Source organism: Podarcis gaigeae (genome assembly GCF_964106915.1).
Source record: "Podarcis gaigeae genome assembly, chromosome: 3".
Classification (NCBI taxonomy): domain Eukaryota; kingdom Metazoa; phylum Chordata; class Lepidosauria; order Squamata; family Lacertidae; genus Podarcis; species Podarcis gaigeae.
Genome location: NC_139680.1, coordinates 32039962 through 32064154, shown reverse-complemented (window position 1 = coordinate 32064154; position 24193 = coordinate 32039962). Strand labels below are relative to the sequence as shown.

Here is a 24193-nt window from a genome sequence, read left to right as displayed (position 1 = left end):
ATAAGCTATTTGTAAGAGCTCCAGCTAAGGGGAGGAAATCTACCACACCTAGATAGTTCTTTAGATCCCAGCCACTAGGTTGGATGCTCAGATAGGTTAGTGGAACCTCTATGCAATGGAGCTCTTTTGTCCTACAGCCCCTTCCTTGGACCTCCAAAAAGCTTGTCCTCTGGAATGATACATGATGAGACAAAGGGACAATGCAGCAGGTCACTTCTGAAAGACATCTGTGGACCCAAGCCATTGTCTCCAAGTTTAGGCTGTGACCCCCCCAAAAAGGTTAATAAAGAATGCATTTAATTTTACTCTATAAAATATTTTGAGATTTTGCCTCGTAGCTATGAACCATAGCCCCATGCTTTGTCCTATAAACTAGCAATTTGTTTTATTTTAAAAAGCCCGTCTGGTGTACTGAATAGAAACACTATATAGACTACAGAGACTTGAGTTCAAATCTTGACTCAACAATGAAGATCACTGGGTGGCCTTCAATAAAACAACCTTCTTGTCTAACTTACTTCATAGGGATGCTGTGTGGATAAAATGATAGCGAAAACAAGCATATTGTTCTGAAGTTCCTGGGTCAAACCTACGACAAATAATATAAATCGGCATTTTAAAGGGATGTGCTCGATTGTAAATAAATAAATGTAACACAAACTGGGAGAAGAAAAACATTTAGAAACTTTAGTTTTATGTTTGTAAGTACATATTTATGATAAGCGTCATACAGCAGTTGCATTCAACTCCCAAAGTACATACGCAGGAGAAGCAGCACACAGTACCTGAACATCTGTAGGAGTCCCCAAAAGCAAAAAAATCAGTTTAGTGTGGCAAAACACCCAAGGGATGTGCAGTATTCTTAGCAGTTAGGTGAAGAGTTAAACAAAGAAAAGACAAACATACTTGAGTACAGCCCTATTCTCATTTGCATAACATAATTCAAACAATGCACTTTCAAGTTCAGTGCTCCAAATTGCTTTCTTGAAATCCTTTCCTGGATCAAGAAGAAGAGAGAGGCAGCCAGTTCCCCAAAGTGACTTCTCGCTCATCATCTACCCCTTGCAATGCAACAACTACTAGTTGTTGAAACAACGTGATGCCAAAACAGATAGCAACAACTGAAGCTGAACTTCCGACTTTGCTTCCCTTGCTTAATTTTTTTGTAAGGCTTCAGCTTACAGCAAAGTCAATGTCTCTTCTTGAAAGGCAACCCAAATACATGTATTTCAAAGTAAACATTTATTTTACATTTGTGTAGGCCACACACAGATGTAGGACAATTTCTTCACATTTTGAGCCTTCCCCCAATGCACGCACACCATGTCTTATGTACAGCAGTAGGTTTAGAACAATTCCTGAACTTAAGGTGCATAGGCAGATGAAGCCTTACGCTGGAAAGAGAACAGCTTATAAATTTGCTCATAAAATGACATGGCAAAAATGCCTTTTATGTTATCAAAGTCTTTTCACAACATAAACAAGTTTAAAATAATGTGTAAACTTGACTTCAGAACCAATAAAATAACCCTGCCACCCTAAATCAAATTATTTCCAGTATATATCTTTCAAAAAGATCCCCCATTTTTAAAATAAAATTCATATATATATATATATATATATGTATGTATATATATACACACATTTATAACTTAAGTGTTGTTTGCTGTAATTTTTCATGCAAGAGTAAGAGATGTGACCTTCTTAGAGAGGTCTTTCTGAAAATGCAGTAAAGCTCTTCACTCGTGCAAAGAACAAAGGGGTGTACATCTTGTCGATGTCAAAAGAAGAGACTGCTGTTTCACCAGTAGACCTATAAAAGATATTACAGAAACACATTAGACCGGTGCTGCGATATTGCAGAAAATGGTACTGAAGACAAAATTCAGCTTCCCCCAAATCTCAAGATTTCATTTCATTTTATTAGTTTCTGTAACTTATGGCTGCAGCTTATGGCTGCAAAAATGGATCTGAAAGCCATGTGGGCCAACACCTTGTAAATGCCGGGGGGGGGGGGGGGATAGAATGAGAATTCTAGTAATCTCACGCGGTGCTGAGTAATGCCACCTCATAAAGCAAATAATTATTTGAACCATTAAAATTTAAAAACAAAACAAAACCCTTCAACTGTTAAGTATTAAAATAATCCAATCTCGATTTGTAAAAGCCTGGGGAAGCAAACATATCTTCAGTTGACATCTGAATACAGTATATAGTGAGAACAAATTTATCTTCAAGGGAATGGCATCTCCAAAACCACGTGCCACTACCAAGATGACCCTGTTGTGCATGCCTGAACCATGGATTAATTAATGCAGGACAACACAAGCAAAGCATCTTCCCCATCTATCTTAAGGACTGAGTTGACTGTACCAATCCTCATCTATTTACGAATTCTTGTAGTGGAGGAAATCCAATTGTTTTTCTTTCGCTAATGCATCCATCAGTGGAATGGGCGTAAAGGCAATTTTTAGCAATTCCTCCCCCTGTCCCACAAACTGCTTCAGGACCATCCCTAGGGGCCACCACCATGGCAAAGCCCCCACCATCACCACTCTTCCCTACTGGTAGAGGCTGATGGAGGGGCACTGCATCCTCACCTCCTCCAGGCACCAAACATGAGGAGTGGGACAGAAGAACTGACTACTCTCTGTTATTAATCCCAACCAAACAGTATTCTTTCCTCTCCCCTTTTTATCCAAAAACTTACTTGTAAGTAATGTGACAAGAGTGATGAATCCAAACAAGTTTGTTGAATCTCTGGCGGCCACTGGAACACAGCTGTAGCCCTACATGAAAGCTGTGGTCGGTTTCTTGCACAGGGACACGACAGAAATATCTGTACTTGTGGTAGTCAATTGGTTTCTACATGGAAACAGAAACAATATAGTGCTGTCGAGAAAATGTAACAGTAAAGATAGTTGCCAAAGCTGAAAATCAGAGTTAAGGCTGCCGAATAAATGACACTGCCTGTATATTTCCATTTGTGAAAATACATAGGTTCTATATATGATAACCTATCATTATCATAAAACAATCACAACAGGATGGTCAGAACTGAGAAACTGTAAGTAACAGGCGGCTTTCTGGGTGAAAAATCATCACCTAAGCAGTTTGAGTTTATTTTACAGAAAAATGGATGCTATTTATATTTAAACGGCTTATAAAGATCAAAATATCTAAAAACCAGACTTACAGTAGAAAGCTCTTATTAAAAACATAGCAGTGGAGGCCTGCAAAAAAATTACTGGAGGAAGACAAACAGACGAAACTAGGTCCTTCTCAGCACCTCTGCTGCCCTCAGCTTACCTCCCGTAAAGTCTTACCTCCACCTGAATTTCTATCCCTTGCTTCAACTGATCCTTGTCCACTTTCTCTCTCTCCCTGCCCACTAAAATTCTGATGTTCTACTATTTCTTGCCCATAAGCTCACATTCCTCCCCCTAAACCCGCAGCTAACAGTCATTAATTATTTGGTTCAGAGCAGCAGCAGCAACAGAGAGATCACAAATGAGGCATAATCCAAAGGCATGAGCAGAAACCCTGTATTTGCCCAACCCCCTTCATTTATCTCCTTCAAAAGAGATTACAAATTGTTGTTAACTCTGTCTACATTTAAACAGCATTTTAAGTAATTGGTAATTAGGTGATACCAGAAGGCAGCTTAGCATAGCAATAACAAAACAAAAAAACTATACTTATGGGTTTTAAAAAGGAAATTGAGGGCCTTTGTGGAAGTACTTTGGTGGTGTATGTATCTTCTATTTATTTTGAAAAGTTATTTGTCTATCTGTTCTCTATGCATCTTGATACTTCTTAAGATATTGTAACCAAATTTCACATAATTGTTCTTGAGATTAAGAAGCAGGTTTTTGTCTATGTTTGGATAAAGTTTGACAACATTTTGAATCAAAATGGCAGGCCGATTCTATCAAAAGTGAACTGATTTTTTTGTGTGTCTTGGAATTTCCAAGCAACGCTGGGAACAAGGCTGATAGCTTCTTTTCTATTAAGAAATTGTGTTCAAGAAAGCATTTACTGCTTTCTTGCTATCTTAACCAATGTCTCAGTCCTCTAGCATTTGGTTTCATATGTACCTCTTCCTTCTTCTTTGTCATTACAGCAAATACTTTGGTTTGATTGTCCGTATCCTGGGAAAGGCGATAATGGCCAAGCAGGATTGCATCCGTTCTAAGGTTTAGAAGGAAAAGACTCCATTAAAATATACTTCTCAAAGAGCTGACAATACTTCACAGATACTGCTTTCCTCTCTTTAAGTGACAACCTGGGGCTGCAACTCTCAAGCCACTTAATTTGTATTTTAGTTTGCTCCTGAATGTTAATGGTACAGTATTTTAGTGCTCACACCTTACTTTAAATCCTGACATCCCCCTTACTTAAAAGACGAGGTGCCAATCCTTTCAATGCATGACGAATAAAATTCTGTGATACATAAACTCAACACACCTTGTGTTTTTAGTTCGTAAACGAGGAACAATAGACTGAGGTTCTTCCGGAGTTGTTAGCATCATTACTTGGCCATCTGGGAAGAATCTCATGTACCTACAAAATTAAGCAACATTAACCCGGGAAGGATGATTCTCCTTCTGTAAAATCACATAAACTTGAAAACAAAACAAAGAAATACAACTTAAACCAAGTTCCCATATATGTTTACATTTTTCCTACTTGAAAACAGGTGATTATGCTGCAAGGGGCTTGTACCTGCATACAAATGTCAGCGCAGTACCACCAGAACTTGCCTGACTATTTAGTTCTGACCACCAGAACTATTTCAAATAGTTTCTTATGTAACGACAGACTGCTCCCAAATGTCCCATATTTGGGGATGTGGGAGTCTTGAGACCAGAAAGAGGCTCACCACACAGTGTTTTGAATCTTGGTGAGAGAATGCAACAGAACAGCATAGGTCCCCATAATTTCACAATCACAGAGATTCAATGGTGCTACTGGAGCTATACCAGCAGCACAAGTAGGAATATCAGTGTGAAGAGTTAGCACTGGGGTGTCATATCCAAGAGCAGTTAATGCTCTGTATGCTCATAGTTTGTGAAACATGGAAGGGTTCACAATGTGAAATACTGAGTCCAAGTGATTTGCAGTGGTTTCCAACTGAAAATAGAACTATGATTTAGAAATTAAAACCTTAATCCTTACGAAATTATACATGAGCATTATTTGTCAAGTTAGGGTCTTATCTGCTGCAGTTATCACTATTAAGAATAACCAAGCTGCACTGCACGAAGAAGTAGTTGTACCTGTAATAGTCCACTTGGTGCCATGCCCTATAGAAGCCATCAAGAGACTGTTCTCCTTGACGTATGTATGTTGTCTTGCTGATGTATACACCTATGGAATAGGAAGTAAAAAAAGAGATATATCAATAAATTTGTGAACAATGACCCACTGAGTTCTTAAATGATTCATGCTTATAAAGTGATAATTTTTTAAACTTTCAATTATATTATTCCATCTAAAAACCTCTTTGAAATCCATTGGATCTCTCACAGTGATCTTCATCTTTCTCTTATTAATTTACATGCTGCAGTCCTATCCACTGCAACACAGTTGTAGTCAATCTAGTGGCATGAGGTCAATGCATCAAGCATGGGATATAGTCCCACCAACTCAACCACTTCAGTTTTACCAGTCATTCAACCCCTGGGCGAACTAACACTCAAACACTTCACATATCAGCAACCGACCAGTTAACATATTACATTGAGATATATTTAAATAAGAAAGAAAATGCTGCTGCAATTGTCTTAAGTGCTGCTTTTCTTGGTTAATGATTGCCTTACCATCAAATCGAACTCTAGGTCTTTCCAAAAACATTTCCCTCCATGAGGTATAAGGAACCAATTTGTTACAGGTCCTGCCCCAAACCTTCAAACAAGCCTGACGCCAGATTTCAGGGTCCCTAGTAAAAAAAATAGAAAACACATAAGGGAAAAAAAAGGAAATTGAAAATACAGAGAAGAATGTATTTGGCTGTGATGTGAAGAGACTATTTATGAATGGCATTTATGCTACAGTTTAAATTTATAGACCTGTATTTTCCCCACAGTAACAAAACTTAGACTAAAGTTTGGAAAAATGAACCCTACACACATTACCCAGGAATAAGCCTCAAAGAACACTGTGGGACTTACTTCTGAGTAAACTTGCATAGGATTGTGCAGTGATGAGGACGTTTCGCCTGCTTGGAGGTAAAAGAGCAGCAGTGTGGGGTTTTTTGAGAAGTGGGGGAAGAGTTGAAATCTGAGAAGCAGTAAGATTCATGAGTACTGGGGACCATGCAGCACAATCCAGAATGGGAGCTAGATCGGAGACAGAATGGGACAGCCCCAGATGCACCTTAGGTCTTTAGACCCGCAAAGCAGGAGAGCCAACCATGCTTGAACACTCCAGAAGAAATAACAAGAATGCCAGCAGCCAAGTTCATGCTGGAGACAGAAATCCGCTAAAGTTGCTAATGGTCACAAGAAGCATCTCTGCCATAAGCAGTGAAGTGGTCCACCTTTTTTTGATCCTCCTCATCCCTACCCCCAAAGGAGGCATTGCAAGGACAGGCAAGATTTCCACTATTTATCTCCATCCCCTGTTTGCCCCCCAAATACATAAAACAAATCTGTGAATAATTTAAATAAACCACAGACTGATTGGCCGGCCGGCCTGACTCTCTCCCCGCCCCCCTTGTAAATCAAAGGTTGTTCTGTTCACGTTCTTGCTAGTTGGTTGGGCTGTCAGAATAGGCAGCTGCTACTGTTGTCATTGGGAGTCATTTGGCTCACTGCTGATGGGGTGGGGGTGAGAAGTGCTAGAGCTTTTAAATGGGAATGATCTGAATCCCATGGACAAAAGGAAGGATGGAGAACTTCAGGGTAGAAGGCAGCAGGGTAACACACCACAGAGGAAGCAGGCAACAGAGTGATCCCTGTTACTTCATACGGAGGCAAGCATAGCAGCACAGTTTCTCCTGCTGGCCATGTCCTATAACTTCAGACCTCTCAAATATGTGGCAATCTAGGACCCGCCATTACTCTCATTTCGTTTGTTGCAGGAAGCAGAAAGCTGGATGTGACAAGGAACTGATCTGCTCTATACTTAGCAAAACTACCTTTATAACATGGCTTTTGTTTTTCATAGTTGCTGTTATTTTACTTTATTTTTAATAATAATAATAATAATAATAATAATAATAATAATAATAATAAATTTGTATAGTGCCTCTCATCCACAAATCCCAGGGCGGTTCACAACATAAAAGCACAAAATATATAACAAAAACAACAACAAGAAAACACAAATCAATAACCCCCTCCTCTATTTTTATTCCAAGATAAAAGTCAAAAAGAACTATTCCATGAATCAAGCACAATTACAAGCACAAATTATTACCATTTTTAAAGAAGTAAATTTCATGGTTTCACAGTAAGTTTTTAGTTTGTTTTTGTATTTAACACAAGTATAAACTCTGTTTATGATTAAAATATCTTATTTGTTGTTCTAGTAAGGTTAAAATGTTTCTGTAATTTTCCATTTCTAGGTATACTGTCCTGTAATTCATTTTTGTGTGAGGGAAGTGACACTATAAAATAAACACATGCTTTAAAAATACTTGATCCTTTGGCCAGTCATTTTACCAAATATTTTTAACCAAATACCCAACCCCGATTTAATCCAGACTACCAAACTATGACAGGTTTCTTAAATGAAAGTTGTGTTTGTACCTGGCACAAATGTAGAAGCCTCTGCAGACCAATGATAACTGCTCTAAAGACCTCAGGTCCAGATCACTGGAAACCACCCATCGAAAAATATACATCATCAGCTCCATTGGCAACACTTTGGAAAAAACAGATGAATAGTAATTATATATAATTACTCCCAGCCTATTTTAGATAGCTACTTCCAAAATAAGTGGTTCTTTGGATGTGTCTAAGAATTATTCACTGTTTATTTAGAATTTTACTATTTTAATAAAGATATCATTACTATCTTTAGCTACATTAAGCATAGTGTGTTAGTTCCAAACAGCTGTTTCTCCAGAGACTGCTTATATCACTAAGCAAGTTAAAGTACTGATTCTGCATGTCAACAAAATGTTTACATGAAGCATGCAGCCCTCTATCACCTGCAACAAAGAATTTCAGCATATATATTGTCAACTCTCTTCTTCTGATGACAACTGTGTTGGATACATCACATGCTATCACCAGCATACAAGGAGAAAGAATAAGTAACTATCAAGAATACAACCAAGCAAGAAGTCTTTAGAGTGTTATTTAAAGGGATATGATTCTTAAAACCAGCAAGAAGAAGATGGCAGTGTAAGTTCTTACAGCAACTACTAACAAGCAGCAGATCATGGCCTTTACAAATAGGCCTCCATTCACTTGGGTCAGGAAGCCTATGAAATTAAATGCAAAAACAAAAGGTAGGATTAAAAATAACTGTAAACAAAATAATAATAATAATCCCTGCATGTCCCTATTTTTATTACACATTTTCAACACTAAGTATGTATTTTTAACATGGAAATTATAGTGTTAAGCCTATAGCATTCCAAATTATAACAACAACGAAGGACAGTTCAGACAGAGGTTTACCAGGCTCAAATGAAAACCCATGTCCACCTTTTTACTGTGCACACTATTTCCATATGAAAACTTCCCTTACCTGAGATATGAGTCTGATTCATATCAAGCTCAGGCTGACACAGTTTGATGGATGATTCCTGAAGAGTAAATTGCTGTTGAAAGTAGGATAGAAGGTCAGCCACCTTGCTATCATTCTCATTATCTTCAATGCTAGAAGAAGAAAGCATAAAGAGATTAGATTATCATACAACAGCCCCTTAACCATGTTTATGCTGAACCTATTAATTTCAATTAATTTACTTCCATGCGTGTGTATATCTAGAATTGCAGCATTGTTCCTGAAGGCAATGTTCTTTCCTATTTACATCATGTTCTAGAAACAACCTTTATTGGTTTCTGTCACCAATATTCATACTTGTCAATTTAAATGAGGGTTTTTCACCAATACTATTCTATATTTTTGTAAGTAAATTTCCAGACAGGCTCTTAGTTCTGGAAATTATTATGATACAAGTCAAACCTACACATATCTACTTTGATATAAGTACAATTGAGCTCAGTGAAACATGCTTCCAAGAAGATAAAGCTAAGGGTTCACTCTTAAGATTGCATACTTATTTGGGATTAAGCTGCATCAAACTCAGTGAAATTTATGTTTGAGTAAACAAACACAGGGTTGTACTGTGCAAACTTAAACACGATTTCTCGCATATAAAATAACAAATATGCATTCCTTGTACAGACTAGGCTTACAAATGAAATGTGTGGAAAGTCACGGCCGTGGACATTAAAAAACTGAGGCACGTAATCTTTATCAGTACAGCTCTTGGAAAAATCAGACAAAATGCTTCCAGAAGAGCAACTGAGATCAGAAAACAGGGAGAGGATTATCCTGCCATTTCTTTGTTCAAGATTGCTCCCTTTCAAGAAGTTTTCTTGCCCTTAATTGACAGATGCACGTAAACATGTATTTAGAAATTGGGGATAGGAAGAGATATTTCAGTTAGATCAGGAAAAAGCACGCAAAGAACATATAAACTACCACTCCTGCTTCTGTAATGCAACTATCCTGACGTGCTTTTTCTGATTTTATTAAAGAGTCACTGGATTATAGCACACATGTCTATGTGTCAGGTGCAGTTTGAATCCTAGATAAATCACAGAAAACATGTAAGAATGATAAATACAAACTCTTTGTGAATTCTATGCCCTCTTGGACTCTCAACTTATCATTTGGCTTCTAATTTTTGTTTCAATGTAACTATGTGAATTTGTTGTTTGTTTGGTTATAAGTTGCCTTGAGCAAAATAAAGTGACTACCAAATTTAATAAATAAAGCAAAAATAAAAATAAACTTTGATCTAAGGTAAGTGTGCATAGTGCACAGCAAACTTGCAGAATACTTCAGATGAGCAATAAATGAGATCTAAACCTAACCTTTTACCATCTGAGAGAAAACCAGTATTAATGAAGGCTAAAAACACACACACCAGATTTTCAGTTAATTTATATCTCTTGGCATTGAAAAAGAAAAGAAAAAAAAGACTATGACCCTGTTCATGTATTACAATAAACAATGGTATTTTTGTGATGGGCACAAGCCATAAGGAGCCTCAGGCTCTTGCTGATAAACCTTGGTTTATCACAATGTGCAAATGTGGGTGATGGCTGTTGTATTTGTATGAAAAATATATTTGTAAGTTTAATAACAATATGACGTGCACATTTTTTCAGAGGCTGCTTCCAGTGACTTTAACAGAGTTTACTCACAAGCCAAATCTATTAAGTCCTATTGAACCAAGTGCAACTTGTGTCTTAGGATCATAGGATCATATTTGCTTCAGAGTATGATCTAGATATAGTACAACACTCAAAATATTTGCAGGCAATATGAGTTGGATATTTAATTACTGTACAGCAACTTTTATTTAAAGATACATTATATGACACCTTTGGAGATCCTTTAGCATGAAGGATTAAAATGATCCAATTGTGTCCAAAACACAGCACTGCTAAATTACAGTGGTGCCTCGGGTTAAGTACTTCGTTCCGGAAGTCAGTTCTTAACCTGAAGCACCACTTTAGCTAATAGGGCCTCCTGCTGCTGCCACACCGCTGGAGCACAATTTCTGTTCTCATCCCGAAGCAAAGTTCTTAAGCTGAGGTACTATTTCTGGGTTAGCGGAGTCTGTAACCTGAAGCGTATGTAACCCAAGGAACCACTGTATATTTATTTCAATGGCACTTGGTAGCAGCAACTGTGCATAGACTTGCAACTTTAGAGAGTGATTTTGCACATGTTTACTCAGACATATAAATGTCTTACTGAGTTTGATAAGAAATCCTCTCTAGTAACAACTTAAACCTCTGCAGTTAGGTGTATTTTAACCTACTGATTTCAGAGCACTTAGGCATATCTCACTGCATAGGACTAGGGTTTAAGTGTTTAGAATTGCAGCTATTTGGCATATTCCCTCATCAGCATCTTAAGCTTTCAAAATAATAAATATATTATACTTACTAGCTTTTCCCAATACTGTCACCATCTGGAGATCGGGTGTAGGTGATCTTAAACTCAATATCTGGGACCAGTTGCATAGCCAGACGATAGAACTTAATAGCTAAAAATAAAAGTCATGTATACTTAAATGAACTGCACTTACTTTACTGAGCATATGCATGAAAAGCATGCTTATTAGCACATTTCTCAGAAGGTTGTATCTAACAATGCTGAAAAACTGCTCCAAAGGGTCGCCCTCCTCCCGAGCACTCATAAAATACCAGGAGGCAGTAGGAGAGGTTGACCAAGATCAATATTTATTTCTGTAAAATAAATGCATGAATCCAAGTTCATTATCATGAATGGTTACCATGAAATAAGCAGTGTGTAATACAAACACATATTGGGGACGGTCTATTCCCATGCACTAAATAAATGCATACAGTTTTCAAACAGAACACATTCCGGGAAATCCATTCAAATTCTGAAACGTTTGGAAATCAAGAAGTGGCTTCCGATTGGCTGCAGGAGCGTCCTGCAGCCAATCGGAAGCCGAGGCGGATGTTCAACTTCTGAGGCAAAGTTTGCAAACTGGAACACCTACTTCCAGGTTTGCAGTGTTCGAGTTGCAAGCTGTTCATGAACTAAGCTCTTCAAAAACCAAGGTACCATTGTATACACTTCTTACACCAACAAGGACATTAAAGCTGAACCCCTGAATCATTAAAACTGTCCAAGGGCATATGAAAGTAGTCACAATCAACCAAAGATTAAAATGTCAGCATGTCGCCTTCTATCAGTCAGGAATAGGCAATGTGGCCTTATTTTTTCTGGTCCAGTCAAGATCTGGAATAAGGTGAAATGGGAGACCAGAGAGGAGAAATAATTCCCCTGGCAATTGTATCTTCCTAGGGAAGACTACCTCACACTATTAGTCAATGCACTAGTGCATGTTCAGCTATCATTTTTAACTGACATCAATGGGAAAGACCCAAAGAACCATGTAACTAGTCCTGCAGGTTGAGGAGGGATTTGGACTTGTATGTCTTAAACAACAGTCCCCAAACAGCATGACAAGCCACTTTTCAAACTCAAGAAGTTTGGAGAGAGTTTGTAACACAGCAGTAGCAGCTTTGCAAAAACAACTAAGTCTTTGGAAAACAAGCAAAACAAGTGAAACATGGTTTATGCAGAGAAATGCATTACAAGATGGGCAGATAAGTTGGCCTTCCCCCTTAGAAGTTGCAGGTATGCAATATGTCCATGGCCAGTGTATAGAATCTATACATAAGCAGTGCTTGGATGGGGTGAAGATTCTAGGGTACAGAGGCAGGCCTGGGTGTCATCAGCATACAGACACTGAAAGCGTCTTTTACCACAAGGCCTATTTTTGCTCATATCAGATAATAGTGTTTCATGAAACCTGTATAAATCCACCAGTTCTTCAACACAAGTTGGTTACTATCTCTTTTGTGACTATCCTCAAAGCAGCACTTGGGAGCCACCAGTGAGAACAGGGACAGAGAACCTATGGCGCTCCAGAAGCTAGTGAACTACAACTCCCATCATTCCAGGCCACTGATCATTCTAGCTGCGGCTGATGGGAGTCAGGTGTCCATCATCTGGAGAACACAGGTTAGTCTTTATAAATTTCATCATATATAGCCTGTGACATCTTGGTGGGCTGGCCAGTTGGCACTGACCCATTAAGGCATCCTTTTCAATGGTAGTTACTGAACGGAAGACTGTTTTAACTGCTTTTTGAATGTTTTTCACTGCAACCGATTTCAGTTTTTTTAAAAAATTGTACTTGTTTTTGGAATGTTTTAATCTGTTTTGTAGTGCATTCATTTGTTTTTAAATGGCGTATTTCTTTGCAGCCTTGGGTCCGTGGAAAGACTAGGGCATAAATTCAATAATAATCTGCACTATACATTTAAAGCAGCATCACACCACTTTAAACAGTCATGGGAAGAGGGACTGATTCCTAAATTACTCTGGAAACTAGCTCTTTGAAGGGAATAAGGGTTTCCTAGCAACTCATAAGTGCCCTTAACTACAGCTCCCAACATTCTTTGGGGAACATTATCACTGTTTAGAATAATGTAATATGACTTTAAATCTATAGGCAGATGGGGCCTTACTGACTATAAAAAGTATAGTGGATGTTTCAACATGTCAGTGAAAATTATGTACTCTTATTCGCAGTTAACCTTCTGTTTGAATGAAGGGAATGGATCAAATGCAGCTAGATTATAACTATGCTTTATTGGTTAAAGCATGGTGCTGATAGGGCCAAGATGGAGGGTTGGTCCCTATATGGGAAAGCTGCATATTCCTGCATTGCAGGGGGTTGCACTAGATTCTATGATATCAAATCCCATTGATTTCAAGGTAATTTATTTCTTGATCAATCAGTTAGGATCCCAGTCTTACAATGGTAGCTCCATTAGCATCTTTCTCATATTATTCTTACTGAGTAATACAGCATCTTAAGGTCTAGCTTCATTTATTGTGAGTAACTTTTATAAAATATATTACTTTTTTAAACATGTCATTTAGTAAATGCTAGGACTGGTATTGTATTCATTTATTTTAAATGGTAACAGCAGCAGTGATTTTTATAAGGGGAAAGTTCACAAATGACCTTTTTCAGTTTAGCCATGTCCAAGTCCATTTTGAATCTAAGACCATTCATTTGAAATGGGCACATTCGGAATCAAGTTAGGGCAGAGTAGTGTACTGTCTACTACATATATAGCCCACCTCTTATCCAAGGAACTTGGGTTGCAAGGTTCTCCTCTCCATTTTAGTCTCACAACATCCCTATGAGGTATGTTAGGATGTGAGACTGTGACTGGCCCAAGGGAACCCAGTGAACTTCATGGATGAGTGGAGGTTTGAACCCAGGTCTCTCAACACTCTAACCACGCTGGCTTATAAAGGCCTACTGGCATGCAATGGCCCCTACATGAAAGTTGTTATAACATGAAAGAGGCTATATGATACATGAAAGGGGATATAGTGTGCAAGTCATCACACATGGAGTGTCCTACAAAAGGGCACTATGGATATCACCAGAGTTGCAGCAATTAAAGAGATTAATTTTGTGAGCATCTCTTAAAAGATTATGCTTCCCTTCCAGTAACCTTCTGTGTTGAGACTGTACTGTAAGGACTGGCACTCTACCATATGTTTATGGTATAGATGCATTTCATCAATCTCTTTTTTATAGAATAGTACATTTGTTCCAGTGCATCTTCTAGTAATAAATGCACTTTCTCTAATCATCATTCTGTCTCGTTTTGCAGAAATACCAAGTTATTCAAACACACGAATTTTATAAAGTTTTTTATTTAAAAGAAAAGAAGGGTTAACATCACAGAACCAACATGACTCAGGTGAACTAACCTAGCAGCCTGGAGTGTAGAAACCAAAATAGATGAGGTTGAAATAGGTGAAGTTGCAAAGTCTTATGCGGCAAATGCAGCACAGCCTAATACAGTCTTAGCACATCACCGAAACTGGATAAAATTCTATTATATGGGGCAAGCTGCTTTATTTTTAAAATGTGGTATATGGCTAAAACTATCCTGTCCTAGCAATATTACATATAAGTGCAGCATCCCAACTGCACAAAGACAATATTCTATTGTATTTTAAAGAGTATACAAACAGTGCAACTCTATGTACAGTGGTGCCTCGCAAGACGAAATTAATTCGTTCCGCAAGCCTTTTCGTCTTGCGAGTTTTTCGTCTTGCGAAGCACGGTTTCCCATAGGAATGCATTAAAAATCAATTAATGCGTTCCTATGGAAACCGCCTTCAGACCAGGTCCGGGGACAGTCTGTCCCCCAACCTCTTCTGAAGGCCGGCGGGGGGCGAAAGTCTTTGCTTCCCCCCCCGCCTGCCTTCCCAGGACAGCGGAGACAGCATTTTAAAATCGCCCCGGGACAGCGGAGGAATTCTCTGCTGTCCCGGGGCGATTTAAAAGCCCCCGGGAAGGCAGGCAGGGGGGACAAAGACTTTTGCCCCCTGCCTGCCTTCAAAAGCCCTCCGGGACAGCGGAGAAACGCACTGCGTTTCTCCGCTCTCCCGGGAAGGCAGGCAGGGGGGAGCAAAGACTTTTGCCCCCCGCCGGCCTTCAGAAGAGGTCCAGGACCTCTTCTGAAGGCGGGCGGGGGGCAAAGGTCTTTGCTCCCCCCCCGCCTGCCTTCAAAAGCGCTTCCCTGCTATCCCGGACTGCTTTTAAAATGCTGGCGGTGGGGAGCAAAGCCTTTCGGCCCCCGCCGGCCTTCCTGGACCTCTTCTGAAGGCTGGAGGGGGGGGGAAGGCTTTGCTCCCCACCGCTAGCATTTAAAAGAGGTCCCCGGAGATTTCCCTATGGGCTTTCTTCTTGCGAAGCAAGCCCATAGGGAAATTCGTTTTGCGAAGCGCCTCCAAAACAGAAAACCCTTTCGTTTAGCGGGTTTTTCGTCTTGCGAGGCGTTTATCTTGCGGGGCACCACTGTATATTTACTCTGGACACAGTAGAACTTTAAGACTTTTATTCACACTTAAGTGGGCATAGAGTTGTAGCCTAATGTTGTTCTTTGACAGGAATATCAATATTAGGATCATTAGAAGTCATTCTTGAGTACGAACATTTTTATATAAAAGCATAACTTGCTACAGCAATTCACACAAGCAGCATGTTTCAAAGTGAAGCAACCATTTTAAGGTTCGTTTTTAAAAATAGGCTTTAATAAGCATGGAAACTGGGACAGGAGCTAATTTCCGTTTTTTAATATCGAAGCCTCAGAAAACCAGAGACAAGAACTACCTTCAACAAATAGAATAGTATGCTATTTTGTTCAGGTTAAATTTAGCAAGATCCTAAAAGACTGCCCACTGCTGCCTATTCTATATGTCAAGACTACTTCTCAAATTAGAATGCTGGTAAAAATCTGTTTCACACTGAGCAATAAAAGTGAAGAGAGGGATCCTTAAGAGAAATCTTATTCAAGTCAAATTAGATATCACTTTGACTTTTTTCCAGCAAAAAAATGGGATTTAACAGCTTTAAATTTCACTAGTTTTAGCCTTTTTAAAGACCCCCGAGAAGCTGTTTTCAGGCACCGGCAGCATGTAATAATTTCCTGTATGAAACAGTAGAATTTCCTTGAGAGTTTTTACCAAAACGTCCTCCTAAGAGCATTCAAAAATGAAGATGACAAAAGCTGCATAACAATATGTTTAGAAGGTACCTAATCACATTGTGATCAGTAAAGCCATTTAGACACAGGCCAATATTTATGTGACTTTTTAGCACAGTATCCCTTCTGCAGAGGAAGCTTTCCCACGGGTGTATATATTAAGTTGTGCCAATTGGATATCAAGACTCAAGGGTGAATTTGCATGTAGAAGAGTGTCAATGGCACCCATCTGCCACCGACAGATGCTGGGTTTCTAAATATAACCAAATTCAGTACAGTGGTACCTCTGGTTACGAACTTAATTCGTTCCAGAGGTCTGTTCTTAACCTGAAACCATTCTTAACCTGAAGTACTACTTTAGCTAATGGGGCCTCCTGCTGCCACCGCCACACAATTTCTGTTCCCATCCTGAGAAGTTCTTAACCTGAGGTACTACTACCAGGGTAGCAGAGTCTGTAACCCAAAGTGTTTGTAACCCGAGGTGTTTGTAACCCAAGGTACCACTGTACTTTATATCATGGTGGCATGTTAGCACACCACAGGTGAGACATTCTTGGATTTTGAATCCTTCCCAAATAAAGGAACTAGGCTCCTGAAAAGTACCGTAATTTTCGCTCCAAAACACGCACTTTTTTGCTCCTAGAAAGTAAGGGAAAATGCCTGTGCGTGTTACGAAGCGAATGCACTCGACCGGAGCCACAGCTGCCATCAGTCAAGCAAAGCGGGAACGGCTTGCAGGGCTTCTATCCCGCTTTGCGCGGCTCTAGCATTGCTTCCTTTACAGCCAGGAGGAGGGGGAGGAGCCAAGGAGGAGGGAGGGAAGGAGAGCTATGGCAGCAAAGCAGGCAGCAGCCGCTTACACGGGAGGAGGGACAGACAGGAGCCATAGCGAGCTGGAAAAAGCGCCTTGTAGCCAGCAACAGCTGCTGCAGCCTCAGCTAGCAAAGGTCCGCTCTCTAAACGGAGCAATGAGGCTGCAGAGGGACGGCAGGGCACAGGAGGGCTCTGAGCCACGAGCGCAGTGAAAACCAGTAAAAAAGTTTTTTAAAAGGCTGCTGGGGACAGGAGGGCATGGGATGAGGGAGAGGGGGAAATTACGATTCTCCCAGCGTCTCAGCTGATCCGCTGAGCAGGACTTGGGTTGCAGGGGATTCACCATTAGCTGTGTAAAGCAGCAAAGAGGGAGAGAAGGAGCAAAGCGGGAGAGGAAAGGAGCTGCTTACACTGCTGTAAGTAGCTGCTGTCCGGTTGGCTACTTTAAAGCAACAGTGCTCTTTCCCTCCCCGCCGAAAAGCTCCTTTTCCACACACCCCACCAAGCTCCTTCTTCCCTTAAACCCCTCTCCTGCATCATTAGCAGCATTCTTCTCCACACACCCCATGCGTGTTCCTTCTCCCCATAGACCCCTCGCCTGCATTATTAGCCGCATCCTTCTCCACACACCCCACGCGTGTTCCTTCTCCCCTTAAACCCCTCTCCTGCATCATTAGCAGCATCCTTCTCCATGCACCTCACGCGTGCTCCTTGTCCCTTGAATGCTTTTCCTTCCCACTTAAAATGTGGTTACAAAGCACGGATCCACATGGATCCTCAGGATTTTGCACTGGGTCACCCCAAGTTCACCATCAGATCACATAGCATATCCATGGCTACAGCCTGCACCAAAAAACACACATGCACCCACTGTTTCATGGGGCTGCAATGGCGCAAAAACGTGGTTACAAAGCATGGATCCACATGGATCCTCAGGATTTTTGCTTTGGGCTACCCCAAACTCACCGTCAGATCATGTCTGTGGCCACAGCATGAACCACAAAAATCATACATCCACTGTTTCGTTTAGAATATTTTTTTCTTGTTTTCCTCCTCTAAAAACTACGTGTGTGTTATGGTCAGGTGCGTGTTATAGAGCGAAAAATACGGTAATAATTTTCTGCCAAGGAGTACTTGTCAATTCACACGTGCAGTGCTAATAGAAAAATGTAGCAACAAGTTCTATATATTCCAATACATACTTCAAAATGAAATTGTCAGTTAAGTTTAGAAGTTCTTAAAAAGAAAAGGGCTTTAGAATCTTTTATTAATCCTCACAACATCCCTGTGAGGTAGGGTACTGAGACATCTCTTCCTTCACCCTAAGGCTACCTAATTAAATTTATGACTGAGCAGGACATTTAACATGGTTCACCCAAGTCAAAATCAATATTCTAGCCAAGGCACCAGAGGCCCCATGTCATCTGAACTGTAGTTAGTGGTCCTTCACTTTTGCAACAGGATTCTTAATCAGCAGATGAGAAAACAAAACTGCCTAGCTCTCAGCTGTGTTCACAATTCTTTCCTCCCAACAATTACTATACAAATAGTAGTTTTCACCCACAGCAGCCTATGAATTCAGTTCATATGCAACAGTTAAGATCCAGAAATTTACTGTATAAAGATTAAAACACAAACATTAGATTACCTTCATAAAGAGCCCCATTTTGTTCTTGTTCCACTGCTTTCAGGAACAGTTCTCTTGCCTGTACAAAAATTAGTGAATTGTTTGAGTCTCTTGCCAGCAAGGCAAATAAAATTACTACTCAATCATAATATATGGCAAGTTTTATCAGCATTAAATATAAAATTAAGACACACAGAAGTGAAGTTTTTCTTGTCCAACTAAATGGATTGTGTTTGTGATATGTCATTTTCTTAACCTTAAACTTTCAGCACCTCGCAATACCATTTTACTTCTACTAGTTTTGCAGTTTTACAATTAAATTGTCCATCTACAGTAGTTCTGAAACTGGCAGTAATTCCACTCATCTGAAAATATCTCAATACAATGACCACAAGAGGATGTGCCATTGTGGATCTTTACAGCAGTTTTTCCAAGAGTAAGATCAAATTATGATTTGATACTATCATGGTGACTAGCATCTGCTGGAAAAAACAGTAACTCCTTGTAGATTCTACACCTAGAGCAAAAATCGGTGACATATTAAGCAAGAAAGCACCTGCGGGATGATTTCCAAAAGTGAAGTCTAAGACAGTTGTGAGAGAAAGCACAGTCGTCAGAGCACATTACAGCTGCAATATTTCTGCCAAGTCTTGCAATTAAGAACAGAACACACAAATCAGTGAAATAGCAAGTTTTTCCAACATATTGTGTTATTTTTGATAAATAAAATTTGCTCCAAAATTTCCTAGAACATTGAATGAAAAAGACACAGCAAAAAAGAAATGGGAAAGGGAGATAGTTATTGTCATTCCACTTTCCTTCAGAAGAAAAACTGTCTAGCTTACTATAAAAAAGTGATTGAGGTGAATCAAGTTCTTCAGCATTTTTGGTTTTGACATGCATCTTCCTTCTGTTATGAATTCTTCCTATTTACACATGCAAGTTAAATTAGTAGGATTTTTGTCATTTTTATCTTGCTAATTTATCTATCCTAATAAAAGTATGTCCCCATCATTTTACTAATTTATCTACAATAAACATGGCTAGTCCCTTTTCTTCATTGAACTTGGATCCAGACAAGCATTTTAGGAACTCTGAGCAACATCTTCCAAATAAATATTTTAAAGCATCTTTCTGTATTTCCCAGCTTTAAGGGTAATACGTCCATATTCTGTTAATTCAGAAGATGAAACAGAATGAGAAAGTAGGGAGAGATGGCACAGCGGTAAGAACAGAAGTAGAAAAAGTAGCCCATGCTTTTTAAGTGCTTAGCCCGTAGAGATTGCATTCCATTAGCTCACTGAAGATAAGAAGCTCAAGTTCTTTACCTTTTCCTCTTTTGCTAGTTCCAGCTTTCCTTTGGTATCTACAGCCTTTACTGAAGGCCCTCTTGCCGACGTTCTGCAGGATCGAACCTCCAAACCCGTAGAGCTCACCCCTGGGGTAAGTTCAAACATCCATTGTGCTCTGAACATCTGGAGCTCTGCCTAGAAATCCAGAAACTAAATCCAATATTTGGGTAGACGTGTCTACAAGTGCAAGATATTTAGATAATTTCTTCCATGTAATGAAGCAAATGATTCTTGGTATTTTACTTTTTTAAAAAAATCTGAAGGTATTATTTATTCCAGTCAGTAACTGACATTTTGCTGCTGAATTTTAGTGTATTCATAGCTACTAATTTTAGTGAGAAAGAATCACTTTGCTGTGGGCCTTTCCAGGACAAATTTGCAAGTTTGGAAACAAGCAAAATAGATTCTGGTACATCTTGTCAAACCCAGTGCTACTGAAACATCACAAAAACATGGAATGCCAATAAATGGGTTCTGACAATCATCTAAACAAACTGTTTATTATATAGTTAAGCCATCTCAGCAAGTGCTTTCTGAACAAGATTGCAAGGTCCTAATCACCAATGAATTTCTACTATTTTCTAAGCCAGTTTCTGAGTAAATATGGTGAAGAACTATTTTGGGGTATTTTCATTTGGTGAAAGTAATTGCGCTGGATCATTTAACTTGCTGAAAAATGAAGTGAATTCCTCAATCATTATTGCTGCTAAATTATAAGCTGTCCCATTTCCTATTTATTGTAAGAAAACTAAGAGTTGCAACATTCTTCAAATCCTTCGGATAAGTATGTGGCAGGTGTCACAATAAGATGCTAAGATGTCCCAATCTACACAAAAAGATAATACCCTAAAGGAAAAGGAAAAGTCTATTTGCAGAAAGAGCTTACTATAGCTCATTCTTCAAAGAGTGACCAATATACACTATGTCAGTATTTTAAAGCTTGGAAGTTAGAAAGAAGCCAGGAATTACAGCATTTTGTATGAATTAATGCACTCCCTCAGATTGTAAAGTATTTCTTATCCACAGATAGAACTTACTTCTACTGCCTCTGGAATTACTTATCTATTATAGCACAATAAAATCCTTAAAACTTTTCAGTTCAAAGAAACAAACGAGGCACGTTATCAAATTGCCTATCTGTTCAAAGCATTCATATACATTGGCTCTAAAGTGCAGATTGGGACAAGTATACCAACGAAAGGGCAAAAAATACACAGACCAAATAACTAAATTATGCAGATGAGTCCATGCCCTAAAATACAATAGCAGACATACCTGAAGATTTGCTTCCCCAGACCTTTCATTGTCATCTGCTCTTACCATGTCAGAGTGACAATCTTCTTCACCTTCTGCCTGAGAGAATAAATCACATGAAATTAGTACTTAAAGTCACATTTTTAATGAAATTTGTATTGTCCCATAATTTGTTCTTATCCTACAAAACACCTAATCTAAAATCATACAGAATTTTTAAGCAGATGTTATAGATGAGCCACTATTCATACTCAAAGTATACCCTCTGAAATTATTAAATATTATAAATCAAATAATAATAATAAGTACTTGCATGCAGGATTCTATGTCATTGCAACTCTGGGGTTTGTTCATCACTGCTTCATACTAATGAGATGAATATTAATTGGCTACAGTTTATTAATGGGATCGTTTACTAACTTTAGACTGTGCTCAATGTTTGGCCTGTCTTCTGAAAGATAACCCCGTAGCTATTTTTAAAATGATATCTCTTCATGCAACAGATAAATAAAAACATAAAACAGGATACATAAAACCATTTACACAGCCTTGCAGAAGACAACCAAAAATGTTTAAAAAACATTTAAAGATGTGTTTCTTAAGATAAGCTATCTTTTGGAAGAAAAGGTAAGTGGACAAATACTATTATTTACTATTAAAACTAAGACATCTATAGCTAAGCTCTGAAACAGGAACTTTTCGAGCGTAAATTTAACTATGTGGCATTCTAGGTAAAGAATTTTGTATTCACCTCATTTGTATAAAGCAGTGATGAACAAACACCGGAGTCACAGTAACTTGACGTACAATCCTGCATGCAAATACAGAACCTTATCAGACCATGCATGAAGTAATGATGTATTTTATTTGTTCCAGTCTTATACGCCATTTGCTCCAGATGAAAACATAGGGCAGTTTGAAACAATAAAAAATATATATAATATATAAACCAAAATGAAGTCATTCATCCATTTAAAAAACAGCAACACTAAGCCTCAACAGTATCAAGACCATCAGGGCCTGGACAAATGCACATGAAAATAGACTGTGTATATGGAATTAGTGTAGCAGCTGCAACAAAGAGCTGAAGGTGGAAAAATAAAAAATCCTCCCACTACCTCTCATGAAAATCTCTTACTTCCTTTCACAGAAACCTTCAGCCACACTCACAAGAAAGCACAGAATCAAGACAGTGGGAAGAGGAGTTATTTTCACACTAGTTCTTGACAGGAATATTACCTGGATTGAGTTTTCCTTCACTGTGGGATCCTAAAACTCAGAAAAATCTTAATTGCAACCTGCTCAAAAGCAGGTTCATACTGGCAAAACTGATGTGCAGCACCACACCCAGCTCAGCAAATGACATTCTTGCTACTTGGGATATAAATGCATGACACCCAGGTTCTGAGTGCTCAATACATATACTGTATACAAACCTATTAACTCATTATCAGGTGTTAATGAAAATCATAGATAGCTTCAACTAGACTCATCCAATGAACAGATTCAAAGTTTGGGACCAAAGTGCTTTCAAAGTGGCTCAAACATTCTAAAAATATCTTAATGCTAATGTTTCCACTATTGTTTCATATAAAATCTTCCTCGAGTTCTGTGGGCCTCACTGGATGGATGGCATCAGTAGCTCTTGTATATTTATTATTTATTTATTATATTTTTTATTTTGGTTAGTCGCCTCCTCTCGCCATAGGCCACTCAGGAATAGAAGCTGCTGTTGGCAGTGATGAAGTCTTCTCCAAAGACCTGGGTGTTCAAGGCTGCTGCCTGTATGTATGCATGTATTTAAGTATATACAGTAATTTTACATATTCATATACGCATATGCATACACACGCATATTCATATACGCGCATATTCATATACACATATGTGCACATTCATATATATGCACATGCACACACTCAAAATAACAGCGGTCATATGCTTAATTTTGCATCTCGGTGCTCGTATCATCTGCCCTGGACTTCAAACATGATGGATCACTGGGGAGAACTTAAGAATTTCCCCTCCAACATGTCTCCCGATGACAGCAGGGATGCCGTAAGGAAAAGCTGGATCAAGTCAGAATCCCGGGATCAAATCAGAAACCGGGATGGCTTCTGCAAATCCGGAACGGCCCCTGACACCTGGGAGGGTCTGCGCACGGGACGAAAAGGAGGGCAGGGAGGAGGGAGGCGCGTTCCGCCCCGACGTGCCCCGCCCCCGTCACGCGCCGCCAACGCCCCCCTCCCTTACCATGCTGAGGCCGAGGCAGTTCCTACCCCAGGCCGCCCGTCCAACGGTCGTTCTCGCGCGGCTGCGGGCGCTGTGGCTGTTTCAAGGCGCGAGCGGCCTCTTCGGCTGGTTCTTCGCGAGCGTCGGTGACGACCGGCAGCCGCGGGCCCCGTCTCTTGTGCCTTGAATAATGTCTGGTTTTTAAGTTTTCTTCACCCCCTCCTCTTACGAGCGGTTAAACAAGTCGGGAAGGGAATTTTAGTAGAGTTCTCGGTCGGAGAAGCGGACCACGCAGCGGGAGTCACTGCGAGCACGGCGTACGGCAGCCATTTTCTCAAGGAGAGAGAGAGAGCGAGAGCAGGTCGCAGGCAGGCAGGCAAGCGCGCGAGCGAGTGTCGCCAACTGAGCCGCGGAGCAGACGAGGCGCGCGGTGCCAGATGGGACGCCGCTGTGCGCACGCGCGCAAACCTTTCCCCTCCTCCCACTCGGGGCGGAGAACCAGAGCGGGTGGGTGTGGCGAAGAGGAGGGACCTACTGTACCCAGAAGGCAATGCGCTAACGGTTGTTTTTTTTGGTCTTCCGTTACCCTGCGCTGC

General features: G+C 39.7%; 1 protein-coding gene and 1 long non-coding RNA gene across 7 annotated transcripts; both read right to left on the bottom strand.

Moving 5' to 3' along the window:
* Positions 1–673: 673 nt before the first annotated feature.
* On the bottom strand, positions 674–24101 carry FBXO9 (F-box protein 9). 6 transcript variants are annotated; one of them, XM_083730577.1, is made up of 13 exons: positions 23619–24101; positions 21387–21464; positions 20088–20246; positions 18781–18838; positions 11146–11245; positions 8704–8834; positions 7755–7869; positions 5823–5941; positions 5280–5370; positions 4468–4563; positions 4098–4191; positions 2711–2865; positions 674–1813 (listed from the first exon to the last, which is right to left on the bottom strand). In XM_083730577.1, the coding sequence occupies exons 1-13, from the start codon at positions 23619–23621 to the stop codon at positions 1705–1707; spliced, it is 1308 nt and encodes a 435-aa protein (XP_083586703.1). In that variant the 5' UTR covers positions 23622–24101; the 3' UTR covers positions 674–1704. The 6 variants fall into 6 exon arrangements, 5 of the variants coding, with proteins under 5 accessions (XP_083586703.1, XP_083586704.1, XP_083586705.1 ...); XM_083730578.1 differs by having other exon boundaries at positions 23645–24042; XM_083730579.1 differs by lacking the exon at positions 23619–24101 and adding an exon at positions 22117–22171.
* Positions 14463–16526, bottom strand: LOC310840705. Its single transcript, XR_014562020.1, has 2 exons — positions 15630–16526; positions 14463–14809 (listed from the first exon to the last, which is right to left on the bottom strand). It is a non-coding gene; the product is annotated as an uncharacterized lncRNA (long non-coding RNA).
* Positions 24102–24193: the final 92 nt, after the last annotated feature.

Bases quoted from the DNA above. Each gene is read 5' to 3' on its own strand.
- FBXO9 (XM_083730577.1), bottom strand. The intron at 20,247-21,386 runs GTATGTCTGCTA...CTGGATTTCTAG, and splicing joins CTGGGGAAGCAAATCTTCAG to GCAGAGCTCCAGATGTTCAG. The intron at 4,192-4,467 runs GTGTGTTGAGTT...TCTAAACCTTAG, and splicing joins TTACGAACTAAAAACACAAG to AACGGATGCAATCCTGCTTG.